At 40.0% G+C, this 13,307-nt stretch overlaps 1 protein-coding gene across 9 annotated transcripts in view; it reads right to left on the minus strand.

Moving 5' to 3' along the window:
- The window catches only part of CCP110 (centriolar coiled-coil protein 110), a 30,935-nt gene extending 18,669 nt beyond the window's left edge, over positions 1-12,266 (minus strand). For 3 of the 9 annotated variants that reach the window (XM_033217870.1, XM_033217872.1, XM_033217867.1), the window contains exons 1-4: positions 11,985-12,266; positions 10,199-10,341; positions 8,070-8,225; positions 2,897-3,025 (exon numbers count right to left, since the gene is read on the minus strand). In XM_033217870.1, the coding sequence (XP_033073761.1) occupies positions 2,897-3,025; positions 8,070-8,210 (270 nt within the window). In that variant the 5' untranslated portion in view covers positions 8,211-8,225; positions 10,199-10,341; positions 11,985-12,266. Of the gene's footprint in view, positions 1-2,896; positions 3,026-8,069; positions 8,226-10,198; positions 10,342-11,726; positions 11,962-11,984 lie in introns of those variants that run through there. The other 6 variants (XM_033217866.1, XM_033217871.1, XM_033217869.1 and 3 more) reach the window with 2 other exon arrangements.
- Positions 12,267-13,307: the final 1,041 nt, after the last annotated feature.

Consider the following 13,307-nt stretch of genomic DNA (forward strand, 5'->3'; position numbering starts at 1 on the left):
GGCGTGGTGGCAGGCACTGGTAATCCCAACTACTCAGGAGGCTGAGGCAGGAGAATCACTTGAACCCAGGTGGCGGAGATTGCAGTGAGCTGAGATCACACCACTGCACTCCATCCTGGGTGACAGAGTGAGACTCTGTCTCAATAAATAAATAAATGTAAAAATAGATATTTTGTATCTAAATAATCCAACTTTGCAAAAGAATAAAAAGAGAACTACGATGGTTTCTAAAGGTAATTATACATCCGTATATTAAACTGGCAAAAATCATTGTATTATCATATGAATGTAGACATCAAAAGCCTAAATATTGGCCGGGCGCGGTGGCTCACGTGTGTAATCCCAGCACTTTGGGAGGCCAAGGCGGGCGCATCATGAAGTCAGGAGATCGAGATCATCCTGGCTAACACGGTGAAACCCCATCTCTACTAAAAATATAAAAAATTAGCCGGGCTTGGTGGTAGGTGCCTGTAGTCCCAGCTACTCGGGAGGCTGAAGCAGGAAAATGGCATGAACCCAGGAGGCGGAGCTTGCAGTGAGCTGAGATCGCGTCACTGCACACCAACCTGGGCAAAAGAGCGAGACTCCGTCTCAACAACAACAAAACAAGCCTGAATATTACAATATTTTTTGGTTGTTTTGTATGTGCTTATTTTTTTCTAGACCACATGGCTCTCCTATTTTACCTTACAAATCCCAAGACAGGTAATGGTTTCCAGGTACTATGCAATACACAGTACAACAAGACATACTTAGTCACAACCTCAGGACCAAAATAAAACAAAAAAGATGCAAAAAGGTTTCCAGGTACTAGGCAATCAACAGTACAAGACATACTTAGTCACAGCCTCAGGACCAAAATAAAACAAAAAGGATGCATATTTACGAAATCCATGAACATGTTCACAGGTTTAAGTAAAACAGATGATTTCCTTATATAAAATATTTCACATTTGTGATATTCGGAAGCTATGTTGCGTCACTAAAATGAGCCTTTAGTTAGACAAGCTAAATAACAACAAGAAAAAACTCTATCATAGAATCTTAGGTTTTACAGGTGAAGCAGAAATCTAATTGTTTTATATAAAATTTTCCTATCTGAGTAATTAATTCATTACAGTTCAACATTATACATGCTCTTTTAACAATTTTATTAGTAGTATATTTTATCTTCCCTCATGGACCAAAAATGATACGCCATTTTTGTTTCAATCACAGGAAATATCTAGTAAGTAAAAAACCCACCTCTTATTGTTAAATTAGCACTACTCAATCCATTTTTTAAACTTAATACGGACAGTAATTATAATCTGCAAAATGAAATCTACTACCCACACACTATGTACTACTGTGAAAGGGAAATAAGATCTCAGGACCCCAAACTCAACTATGTCAAATGAGAGTCACTATAACTCTCAGACTGTGTCTAGATTGTTCTCTTTCTATATATTCCTTTGACTTTTTCATCAGATTCTAACGACTCATTACATAGGGATTTCAAGTAACTGAAATGGAAAATCACATGTCAAAGGAAAAAGTAAAGCTTAGGAACTGAGTCACACAAAAACTGCTTTCCTTTTATTCCTAAACAGACAGCTGCAAAACAGAAGGCCACCTATCTACCCAGGTAGCCTCTCTTGCAAATTGCTCACAAGGAAATTCTTTGTAGGCCCCAAAATCTTTACACCAACCCAGAGTTCTGCTGAATCTCACTCTGACAAGATACTGACAAAGACCAAAGATGACTAGAAATCATCCCTTTGGAGACAAATGTATATTTGACTTCTCCTCTACTCTGTTTACTTTATCCTACGTAAAATGCAGATTTATTGAGCTTGAGATGAATGCATAGCTGACTGTTCCTCTACCCCCACCTTTCACATGTGACATGTGGATTCAGTGGGTGCTAATCAAAACCTCACAAAAATGTGACCACTTATCTCACTACCTACCCTACATTTTTTTTCTTTCCTCTTTCCCCTCCTGCTGTTCTTTCCCCTTTAAATATTGAAGTCCCCAAAACCTCTTTTGGAAAAGCACAAGCCACAGATCCTACTGCAACTTTTGTCTCTTTTTCCTTGGCACATCCTCAACCTTGGCAAAACAAACCTCTAAATGGATTGAGACTCGCCTCAGTCATTTTCTTTGGTTTACACTACCAACAGAGAAATGAACCCTTAAGGTTCATTATACATGTGTCTAATACGAATTATACAGACAAACCACAAACTCCTAAGATTATGAAAAAACAAAAAGATGTTACACAGCAGAACACTCCTATATGTTGTAGAAATTATTTGTTCGATCTAATTCATTTGTTTTTCTTTTTAGTACAAAATGATCCACATGTCAGAACAAATTGTTTATACAAATCTAAAAATAACTGCACAAGGTGTAGATGTGTTGTTTAAATAGTTTTTAGACAGGATGCATCTAAACAATTCAACGTATCTAAACTGCATTTTGTGTATCTAAGAGCAGAATTTTCACCAAAAAAAAAAAATGGGGGCAGTTATTTACTTAAGCAAAGAATGAGAATAAGGTCATTTAGTCAATAGTCTAATTAGTTTGGAGTAAACAATAATGCCCAATTCTATCATTTTGTCACTGAGAATTCAATGTTTTTAGAGTCACAAAATGCAAACAATAAGCAATTATATTCAGTGTATGGTTCCATTGTGTAAATATCCTCTGATTCAAGTACTGGGCAACACTAACAAGCAAGTGCATTCTCTTTGGAGTAACTGAAATGGAAAATCACAAATTATGAAGCTTCTCAAATGTAACAGTAAAGTACATTAGTAATTAGTTAAGTGCAAATATATTTCAGAAAAATTATCATCAATGCTTATCTTATGATTTCTTTATTATAACTGAAACAGCATAAATTACACACCTGAACATTGTCAAGAATCTCCTGGACACGAGTCAGTAAAGTTTTCTTCCTGTTAACCTGCTTTCTTGCTTCTACATCAAGTGCTTTCTGCTTTTCTTGTTGCATTTCCTTTCTTTTCTCAACGTTAAGCTGCAAAACATCATAAAAATGTAATTATTTCCCAAGATAAAAATATCATAAAATTGGGAAGTTCTGAATCAGAAAGATGAAAAGCATGTGCAACAGGCAAAACTAATCTATAGTGAAAGAAATCAGAACAGTGGTCTGGGTACTGAGTGGGATGGGGCATTAGAGATCTTTCCATGGTGAAGAAAATATCCTGTGTGGGTGTGAGTTACACATGTGTATGCCATATATCAAAACTCATGGAACTTTAACACTTCAGATCTGTGCATTTTGCTATGTGTAAATTATTTTCAATCAAAAAGTTAAAAAGAAAAAAAGTTTGTTCACTAATCAAATGTTCTAAAATGACAGAAATAAAATTAAAGCCCTTTTGGCCACTGCTGAGTTTTTTATTACTTCACTTGAATATTGACTTGAATATTACTTCACATTCAGTATCCTTTTTTTTTTTTTTTTTTGAGACTGAGTCTTGCTCTGTCACCCAGGCTGGAGTGCAGTGGTGGGATCTCGGCTCACTGCAACCTCCGCCTCTTGGGTTCAAGCAATTCTCCTGCCTCAGCCTCCTGAATAGCTGGGATTACAGGCATGCACCACCACACCCAGCTAATTTTTGTATTTTTAGTAGAGATGGGGTTTCACCATGTTGGTCAGGCTGGTCTCAAACTCCTGACCTTGTGATCCGCCCACCTCGGCCTCCCAAAGTGCTGGGATTACAGGCGTGAGCCACCGCGCCCAGCCCACGTTCAGTATCTTATTTTACTGGGTCAATTGGATTCTACAACTTTTAATTTTCTAACCAGTGCACAATTTAACTCTTTGCTGCCTAAAAAAATGTCCAAAGGTTTAATGATAAAAGAAACAGATAATGTATTATTTGCCTACAAAATCAGAACACGTCTTTTCTTTCACCTCACTCTACCTTCCGGTAAAAATATAACGTACCTGGCCGGGCGCGGTGGCTCAAGCCTGTAATCCCAGCACTTTGGGAGGCCGAGACGGGCGGATCACGAGGTCTGGAGATCGAGACCATCCTGGCTAATACGGTGAAACCCTGTCTCTACTAAAAAACTACAAAAAACTAGCCGGGTGGGTTGGGGAGAGCCTATAGTCCCAGCTACTCGGGAGGCTAAGGCAGGAGAATGGTGTAAACCCAGGAAGCGGAGCTTGCAGTGAGCCGAGATCCGGCCACTGCACTCCCGCCTGGGTGACAGATCAAGATTCCGTCTCAAAAAAAAAAAAAAAAAAAAAAATAACGTACCTAAAAAATGGAAGGGTTCTAAGCATTTTATCTCTTTATAATGGATTTCAATCTTAATTATTAAGTCCTAGGAAATTAAGTCACTGTTAACAGTCAAGACTTACCGTAGACTTACACAAATAGAAAATATATAATTAAAAAATTATTTCAAAAGTTGCAATATTCACCTATCAAATACAATATAAAAATGTGGATTAGGTCCATAAACATCAGATTTTGCTTATAGATAACTAACAGATGGAGTCATAGACCCTATACAACAAGCCTCAGACATTTTGGTCCACATTAAATCAAGCAATATGTTATCAAATAGCTGGTAAATATGTTGTTTTAAAACTTTTTCCTAATGCATGGTACCAAAGAATCATTATACAATTTACTTGCTAATCAAGAGAAGAAAATGCGTACTTTAAAGAGCCATCTGGCAGTCACTACTGTAAGCAAGTGTTCAAACTAAACATCACTAATAGAGGGCAACTAAACATTATGTAACTTCTGAATTAATTTAGTATGAAGTGTCGGGCATCATCTCCAAAGAATTCCTTATTATTTTTTTTTTTGAGATGGAGTCTCAGGTTAGAGTACAGTGGTGCGATCCTGATCCCTCCTGGGTTCAAGCAATTCTCCTGCCTCAGCCTCCCGCACAGCTGGGATTACAGGCAACCGCCGTCATGCCCAGCTAATTTTTATATTTTTAGTAGACAAGGAGGTTCGCCATGTTGGTCAGGCTGGTCTCGAACTTCTGACCTTAAGTGATGCACCGTCTCAGGCTCCCCAAAACGCTGGGATTACATTTTTTTTTTTTTTAAGACAGGGTCTCATTCTGTTGCCCAGGCTATTGTGCAGTGGCTCGATCTTGGCTCACTGCAACCTTTGCCTCCTGGGTTCAGTGGGTCTTGGCTCACTGCAACCTTCGCCTCCTGGGTTCAAGTGATCCTCCTGCCTCAGCCTCCTGCATAGCTGGAATTACAGGCATCTGCCACCATGCCCAGCTAACTTTTGTATTTTTAATAGAGACGGGGTTTCGCCATGTTGGTCAGGCTGGTCTCAGCCTCCCAACGTGCTGGGATTACACGCATGAGCCACCCCGTCCAGCCCCATCTTCAAAGAATTCCAAAAATCTTTTAACTTGTTTATCAAACTTCACTTCCAGTTCATAGGAACTACAGGGACTAGAGAAACAAGTTAAATATCACTATTAGGAAATGATGAGACAAATCCAAGATCTAAGGAATTCTACAAGACAATAACTCTGGTCTCTTTAAAAATCCAGTATCACAGTTTTGGTTTTTTTTTAAAGATAGTATCTCACTCTGTCACCCAGGTTGCAGTACAGTGGCATGATCAGGGCTCACTGCAGCCTCAGTCTCCCGGGCTCAAGTGGTCCTCCCACCTCAGCCTCTAGAGCAGCTGAGACTACTGGTGCACGCCACTACACCCGGCTGATTTTTGTATTTTGTGTAGGGATGAGATTTCACCATGTTGCCCTGGCTGGTCTCAAACTCTGGGGATTAAGCAATGCAATACACCCACCTCAGCCTCCCAAAGTGATGGGATTACAGGCATGAGGCACCATGCCCAACCAATAAAAAAAATTGTTTTTAAGACGTAGAGGAACTGTTCTAAATTAAAATAAAGAAACATAACAAGCAAATATTAATTATGAACTTTGGATCCAGATTGGGGGAATAAAGTTATAAAAGGCATTTTGAGCACAAATGGAAAAATTTAAATATGAACAGAATTATTAGATATTATTAAAAATTATTAATCTTCTTAAGATGTGATAATGGTATTGGGGCTTTACATATAAGAATGTCCTTATTTTTAAGAGATGTATACCAAAATATTTAGGGAAGCAGTGTTAGGTCTTTGTGGTTTTCAAATAGCTAGGCAATTTTTTAAAATGTATATATGTACACACACACACATACATGTATATAAAAATCACAAACACAATAAAGCAAAGATGATAAAAATGTTAAATATTATTTAATCTAATGGTAAATCTACGGGAGGTCACTGCACTATCCTTTCAATTCTACTGTATGTTTGAAAGTTTCGGCCGGGCACGGTGGCTCAAGCCTGTAATCCCAGCACTTTGGGAGGCTGAGACGGGCGGATCACGAGGTCAGGAGATCGAGACCATCCTGGCTAACATGGTGAAACCCCGTCTCTACTAAAAAAAATACAAAAAAGTAGCCGGGTGAGGTGGCGGGCGCCTGTGGTCCCAGCTACTGGGAGGCTGAGGCAGGAGAATGGCGTAAACCCAGGGGCCGGAGCTTGCAGTGAGCTGAGATCTGGCCACTGCACTCCAGCCTGGGCGACAGAACGAGACTCTGTCTCAAAAAAAAAAAAAAAAAGAAAGTTTCATTACAAAAAGTTGGCAGTTAGCTCTGGTGTCTTTAAAAATTCAATTAATTAATTAAAATTAATCTCTTAACTCCTGTTATACCAAAAAATAAATTTAAAGCTCACTTTTTTCTAATATTAGTTTGTGATTTAAAATAAAGTCATATGCATTTTAAAAATATCCAATTAGTATCAAACAGTATATGATGAAGTGTCTTCCCTATTATCCTATATTCTCTCACCACTCCCCAGAACAGGAATAGCCATCCTTTAAAAAACCCAAATGGTTAACTTATATTGGGTACCTCTTATGATCCAGGTGGTATTCTAACCATTTTATATCTACACATTCATTTAATCTTCAAAATAGCCTTATGAGATAGGCACTATTTTATCCCCATTTAACAAATAAGAAAATGGGCCACAAGTTTACACAGCAAGTAGCAAAGCAATGATTTGGACCAGGCCAGAAGGCTACAGAGCCTAGGCTTTTGTTTTTCTTTTTTTCCTTCTTTTGGGATAGGGTCTTGCTCTGTAGCCCAGGCTGGAGATTTTTTCCTTCTCTTGGGACAGGGTCTTGCTCTGTAGCCCAGGCAATAATGCAATCCTGGCTCACTGCAGCCTGGAACTCCTAGGTTCAAGGGATCCTTCCACCTTAGCCTTCGAGTAGCTGGGACTACAGGCACATGTCACTGCGCCTGCCTAATTTTTTAAAATGTTTTTGTAGAGATGAGGTCTCACTATGTTAACCAGGCTAGTCTTGAATTCCTGGTCACAAGCAATCCTTTTCCTTCCAGCCTCTCAAATGACTGGGACTATAGGTGTGAGCCACTGTGCCTGGTCCAGAGCCTGGACCTCTAATCATGACTCTATACTGCCCCTGACAGCATGCTGCACACAGTGTTTTACACTAGATCATCGAGATCCTTCCATGCCTCAACATTTACATCTGCCTTACTGTAATGGTATGTAAGAGATTTTATAAAATGGACCACAGTTAAACTACTCCACTACTGATGGACATTTAGGTTGTTCGTCAACCTTTGCTATTTTAAACAATGCTAATGTAACTCTTTACTTACTTCTTTAGGCTGACGTATGAGTATAATTGTAGGATACACCCAAAAATGGAACTGCTGACTCAAAGGCTATGTATGCTTTTAAATTCTACCAAACTCATCTAGAAATAAAATAAACTGATTCTCTTAGCAAAAGTGCATTAAAAAGTGCATTTTCTCCACAGTCTAAGGAACACAAGGTTCTATTAGCTCTTTGTCAATCTATAATAGTAAGTAAAAAATGCTAATTCATTTGCATTTCTCTAATTCTAAATAAGGGCATCTCTTCAAATGTTTATAAGCCTTTCTTTTGTTTTTCCATGAACTCTTTTAGTTGTTCACTATAGAAAAAAACCATTTAAAAACAAAGCAAGTTTACCAGTGGAGAAAGGATAGCCACTCCATGAAAGTGAATAAGTGAGATACTTTCAGACTGAGCAGGGAGAAAGCTCTCTGCGGATAGTGATGCTTCTTGTATTCTGGCAAGACTTTTTTCACAGAACTTCTCATACTCCTCCATCTTCCCACAGTCACACTACAAGAGAGAAAAATGTTATTTTTAATGTACTGGGAAAAACAGATCTTATTTGGCAGAGTTTGCAGAGCATGAGAGAGTCCCTATAATTCACAATTCCTATAACTCGTCCTCCCAGAATTGTCTTACTAATCAGGAGCTAATTCTTGGGTATGGTAATTCACCTCAAGAACCTGTCCAATTAAGATGTCCTTGATATATTAAATATTTCTGAATATTAATGCATGTAAATCAATCTTTAAATGGGATTAATTTAGCTAAGAATTCATAACCTTCTTAAAGAAAACAAAGTTCTGTACACCTTTACTAACTTCAGATTGTAAAATAGGATATTATATTTTCTTTAACAGGACTTTCTACAAAGAAAACCTATATCATACAACGGTAGAAACACTGTAGTAAAAAAGCCTACTTAAATCAAAGAATATTTACTTTTAAAAATTTTCTATTTTGAAGTTCAAAGGTTACTTTTTTTTTTTTTTTAAAGAGATAGGGTCTCACTATGTTGCCCAAACTGGATTCCAGTGACTATTCACAGGTTCGATCACAGTGCACTATAGTCTCAAACTCCCAGACTCAAGCAATCTTCCTGCTTCAATTTGCCTATCTTAATACTATACTTGGACTCCATGGGCACCAGTCAACTCAGTCAGAGGTAAAAAACAGAAAATCGATTGGCTCCGATATTAATTATATTTTATTGTTGAAAATTGGAACCATCACCAAACTACTTAAAACAATCCCAGTAATTTCACAGTTTCTGGGAAATTGTGATTATGAAAATGCAAGGTAACCAGCAGGGATTAGGCATCATATTCATTCATTTAGCAAACATTAAATATTGATTGCTTATTTGCACAGCATTATGCGTGGCACCTCCTTTAAATAAATAAGGGAAAATAAAAAGACATTATCAGAATCATAACCAGCAAGGGTATGAATAATACAATAATGTTCCTTTATGTCTTCATTTTAAAAGAATTGGTTTCTTAACAAAAAAAGAGAGGGCAGGGAAATTCAATTCATGATGTGGGATATGCAAAGATGAAACAGGATATGTCCTTGGTAGGCCTCAAAGTACTTAAAAATTCAGTACACCAAAGTATCAGGGACAAATTACAGTGCAATGAGAAATGGGAAAAAAAATAGTCAAAATTACATTCAGGTTATTTAAAAATAAGATATAATGCTATTTTTGACTAAATAGTTTAATCATAGTTTAAGAACAAAATTTCTTCCTACTATTCAGTTGTAATTATTTGTGTTCAATCTATGCAAAGTAGGAATCTAATGATGAACAAATGGTTCTCTACAGTGTGAGTGAGACTATTTTATAAACTTTTATTTATTTTAAAAAAGCAAAAGTTAAAACAATACAACGCCTTAAGGCATAGCCTTTTTTTAGTCTAGGTTTCAACTCACATTATTTCTTAACAACCCCATTTCTGCTCAAATATTTTATTTTTTTAATACATGCCATGCATTCAGCAATACACAGAATGTAAATAGATTATACAAATAAAGTAATATATCTTCTATGGATACGCAAGCAAAGCATTAAATTCAAATTTAGAAGTGGGGGAAAGTATTAAGGAAATCTAATACTTTTATGGTCATAGTTTTATTTTTCTTTCCACATCATAGAGATATGCCTCATTGTTTCAGAAAGTTATTCACATCCCTTAAATAATACATGTATGTCCTACATCTTGCAGATGTATATAGTACTATATTATTATTACAGCACAACACAGCATATGACAATGCATTACTCATTCAAATATGAGTGCTAATATGGAGATTATACAAATTACTAGATGATCCTTAGAGCATGACTGGATCCTTCTTATCCTTTAGTCTCAGCTTGGATATCCCCTCCTCAGAGAAGGCGTCCCTGATGACCCCATCTAAATTAACTCTGTCTCGATCACTATCACATTACCCTGCTGTTTCCCAATTTTCATAGCACTTACCACTATCTGAAATTATCGTGTTTATTTCCTTGATTTTTGTCTGTCTTCCTCCACCAAAATGTAAGCGCCATAAGTACAGGTACCTTTTCAGTCTTGTTCACTGAATCCCCATTATACAGAACAGTATCAGCACACAGCAGGCACTTGATAAAAGTATTGAATAAATGAATAAGAATAATAATAAGCTCAAACAATAATGTAAACCAGAAGAAAAAAAGAAGGCAGACTATACACCAAAGCTAGCAAGGAAGAAGGGAATTTAGAGAATGGAAATTTCACCATGGCTCTATTCCCAGAGAAACTCGTACCTCTTAAACTGCAAAGGTAACCATTTAAGAAGTGAGCAGTCCATATCCCATGATTAAGCAAGAGGACACGATGCCTTTCACACTACAATTACCATTGTCAGCAAGGTTTTATTTTAAGGGAGTCTTGACTACGAGGCTACCCCAACCACAAATCTATTACCCTATACCTTGCCATCAGGCATCACTGGTCCACTTCCAGTAATAATTTGTCAGCTACAGCAGGTTCAGACACGCCCTGTCTTCTCCATTTATACCGTAGAGAACCACTGACCCCTGTCCAAATGAGCCTCTTTCCAAACCCCATAGACTCATGGTCCTATCTGCTCCTTACCCGTGCTCTGCCAGACATGTCACTGAAAGGAGTGGTAAAAGTAACACAGAACAGATCCTGCTTTTTTTTGTTTGTTTGTTTGCAGAACCTAGTGTTTCTTTGCCCATCAGTTCCCCCAAAGACGCAAACTTCTTGCAGAAGCGGTAAAGGGGAAGATTTCTTATTCAGATGCACACTAGCTGCAAGTTCTTGGCAAGCCAGTTACCATCCCCACACCTGTTTCCTCCTCTGTAAAAGAGGGATGATCAGGGTATCCGTCTCAAAGGAATCTTGCAAGAATTCAATGAGCTAATGCATGTAGGGCAATTAGCATAGTGCAGAACACGCAGAAAGCAACAAATAATGGGGACTGCTTTTCTTATTAAGAGGATAATGATGATGACGATTTTTAGCAGTAGAGTATGAATTCCTGGAGGGCAGCGACAGTGCTTGGTTCCCCGTAGGATTCAAATGGAATTGAAAATTATAGAAAAGGGGACAACGGGTTCCTCATTTCCCTGTCTCTAGACCTCTCCCCGTCAAATCAATCTCGAGATGGCTGCCATTTGCCTAAACTGGGGGTAGGGAGCTTGGATCGTAACCAGAATAGAATCAAAGGATGGGAATCATCTAGCAGTTCCAGGGGCAATCAGTTACTTTATTATCCTCAAGCTTATGCCCCAGAGTGGCAAAGGCGAAGTAAGCAGCGCTCCTAGGGCCTTGGTTGTGGTAACCGAGGCTCATAAACGGCCCATGCACACCCCGGGGAAGCCTCTCTCTCCAGCACCGTGGGAGGGAGAAGAAAAACAGCCCCCAAAATTTGATCACCACGATGGGGTTCTCCGGCTCTGGCCCTAGTTTTATTTACCAGGAAAAACCCCCTGCCCTCTCCCCAGCGCCCCATGCCCACCTCCTCCAGCTCCTCCGATTTAAGGCTCCAAACCGAGGGCCCTCCAAGCGGGGCCAGCATCGGAGCATCACCTCAGCGACCGGTGCTGGCTGCCCCCGGGGTCCCGCCTCCCTACAGCCGGCGCCTTTCCAGGCGAGGCTTGAGGCCCGGGAGCCCAACAGAGCCCGCCCTCAAATCCTCAGGGCGCCAATTTCGTCTCGCCAGACCATCTCTCAGCCCGGACCCGCCGAGGCTCGAGCCCCCTCCTCATGCACACACCTGATCCCCCACGGCCCCTTCAGCTCCTCTCCCCTCGCCACGGGCCTTGTCAGGAAGCGAATGGCTCAAATGGTACCGACAGAGCGCAGCTCGGTCCGCCGCCGCCTTCTCCTCCTCCTCCCCGCCATATTACAGATCTCAAGCGGCAACGCGGGTTCCTGGCAACCGCCGCCGCCGCCGCCACCCCGACTCCACCTCTCAGGGCCGGCACTTCCGGTGGTTGCTTCCCGGGCTGTTAAAAACCGCTGGGCCACCAGAACACTACCATCCCCGAGGTGCATTGCGCGCCCGCGATGGAGGACGTAATGCTTACGGCCAGCACGCTGCACGCTGGGAAACGTAGTCTTCAATGCAAGCTACAGTCTAGAATTTATTAATAAATGTACTTATTTAGTATAATAGGACCACCCCTCAGGGTCTGAAGCCCCCTGAAGTGTTCCTTGAGGTTGCTATTTTTTTCTTATCTGTATAAAGATAACCCCTTTCTATGCAGCCGTTAGAAAACATGTAACATTCACCAAAATATTTTCTTGTAGATAAAAACGCTGAACCCACCGGGGGTGATGGCTTACGCCTATAATTCCAACATTTTGGAAGCCGAGGCGGGAGGATCGCTTGAGCCCAGGAGTTAGAGATCAGCCTGGGCAACAAAGGGAGACGGCGGCATCTCTACAAAAATTTTAAAAATTAGCCGGGTGGGGTGGCGCTAGCCGGTGGTCCCTTCTACTTCGGAGGCTGAGGTTGGAAGATGGCTTGAGCCTAGGAGGTCGAAGCTTCAGTGAGCCGTGATTGTACCACTGCATTCCAATCTGGGCGATAGAGTGAGACTGTCTGGAAAAATAAAAAATAAAAAAGGCTGAATCCTAGTTGCCAACTGGAAGGCTTAAGACATTTATCCCCTTTTGCAAATCAGTGGGAAAATGCACTAAAGGAAAAAAAGGTAACGGAAAAAATCCCTGAATCTTTTTGGAAAGTTCTCTACATAAAACTGTTATCAGCCTTCCAAAATATGTCCAGGGGTCCCTTTTCATTCCCTAACTCAGCTTTACGGTCTATCTCTCTTACCCTCCTTCCACTGCCTGTTTTTGCATATGTAAAATGGGAGTTTAAAAGTGTCTATCACAAGGGTGGTTGTGAGGCACAGTTGAGGTAACTCTTGCACAGCGCCTGGTACAAAAGCCCTTAGCAGAAGTAAGATTGGGGGAGGAGGAGTGAAAATGTCACAAGTCACTAGGGAGGCCTTTATGTCAGTCCCCATCCTGCCATTAACTGCTTAATTCACCTATCCTCAGTTTCCTCATCTATGAAATGAGGGAATCCTTA

Source organism: Trachypithecus francoisi, unplaced genomic scaffold, assembly GCF_009764315.1.
Source record: "Trachypithecus francoisi isolate TF-2019V2 unplaced genomic scaffold, Tfra_2.0 Lachesis_group10, whole genome shotgun sequence".
NCBI classification, from domain to species: domain Eukaryota; kingdom Metazoa; phylum Chordata; class Mammalia; order Primates; family Cercopithecidae; genus Trachypithecus; species Trachypithecus francoisi.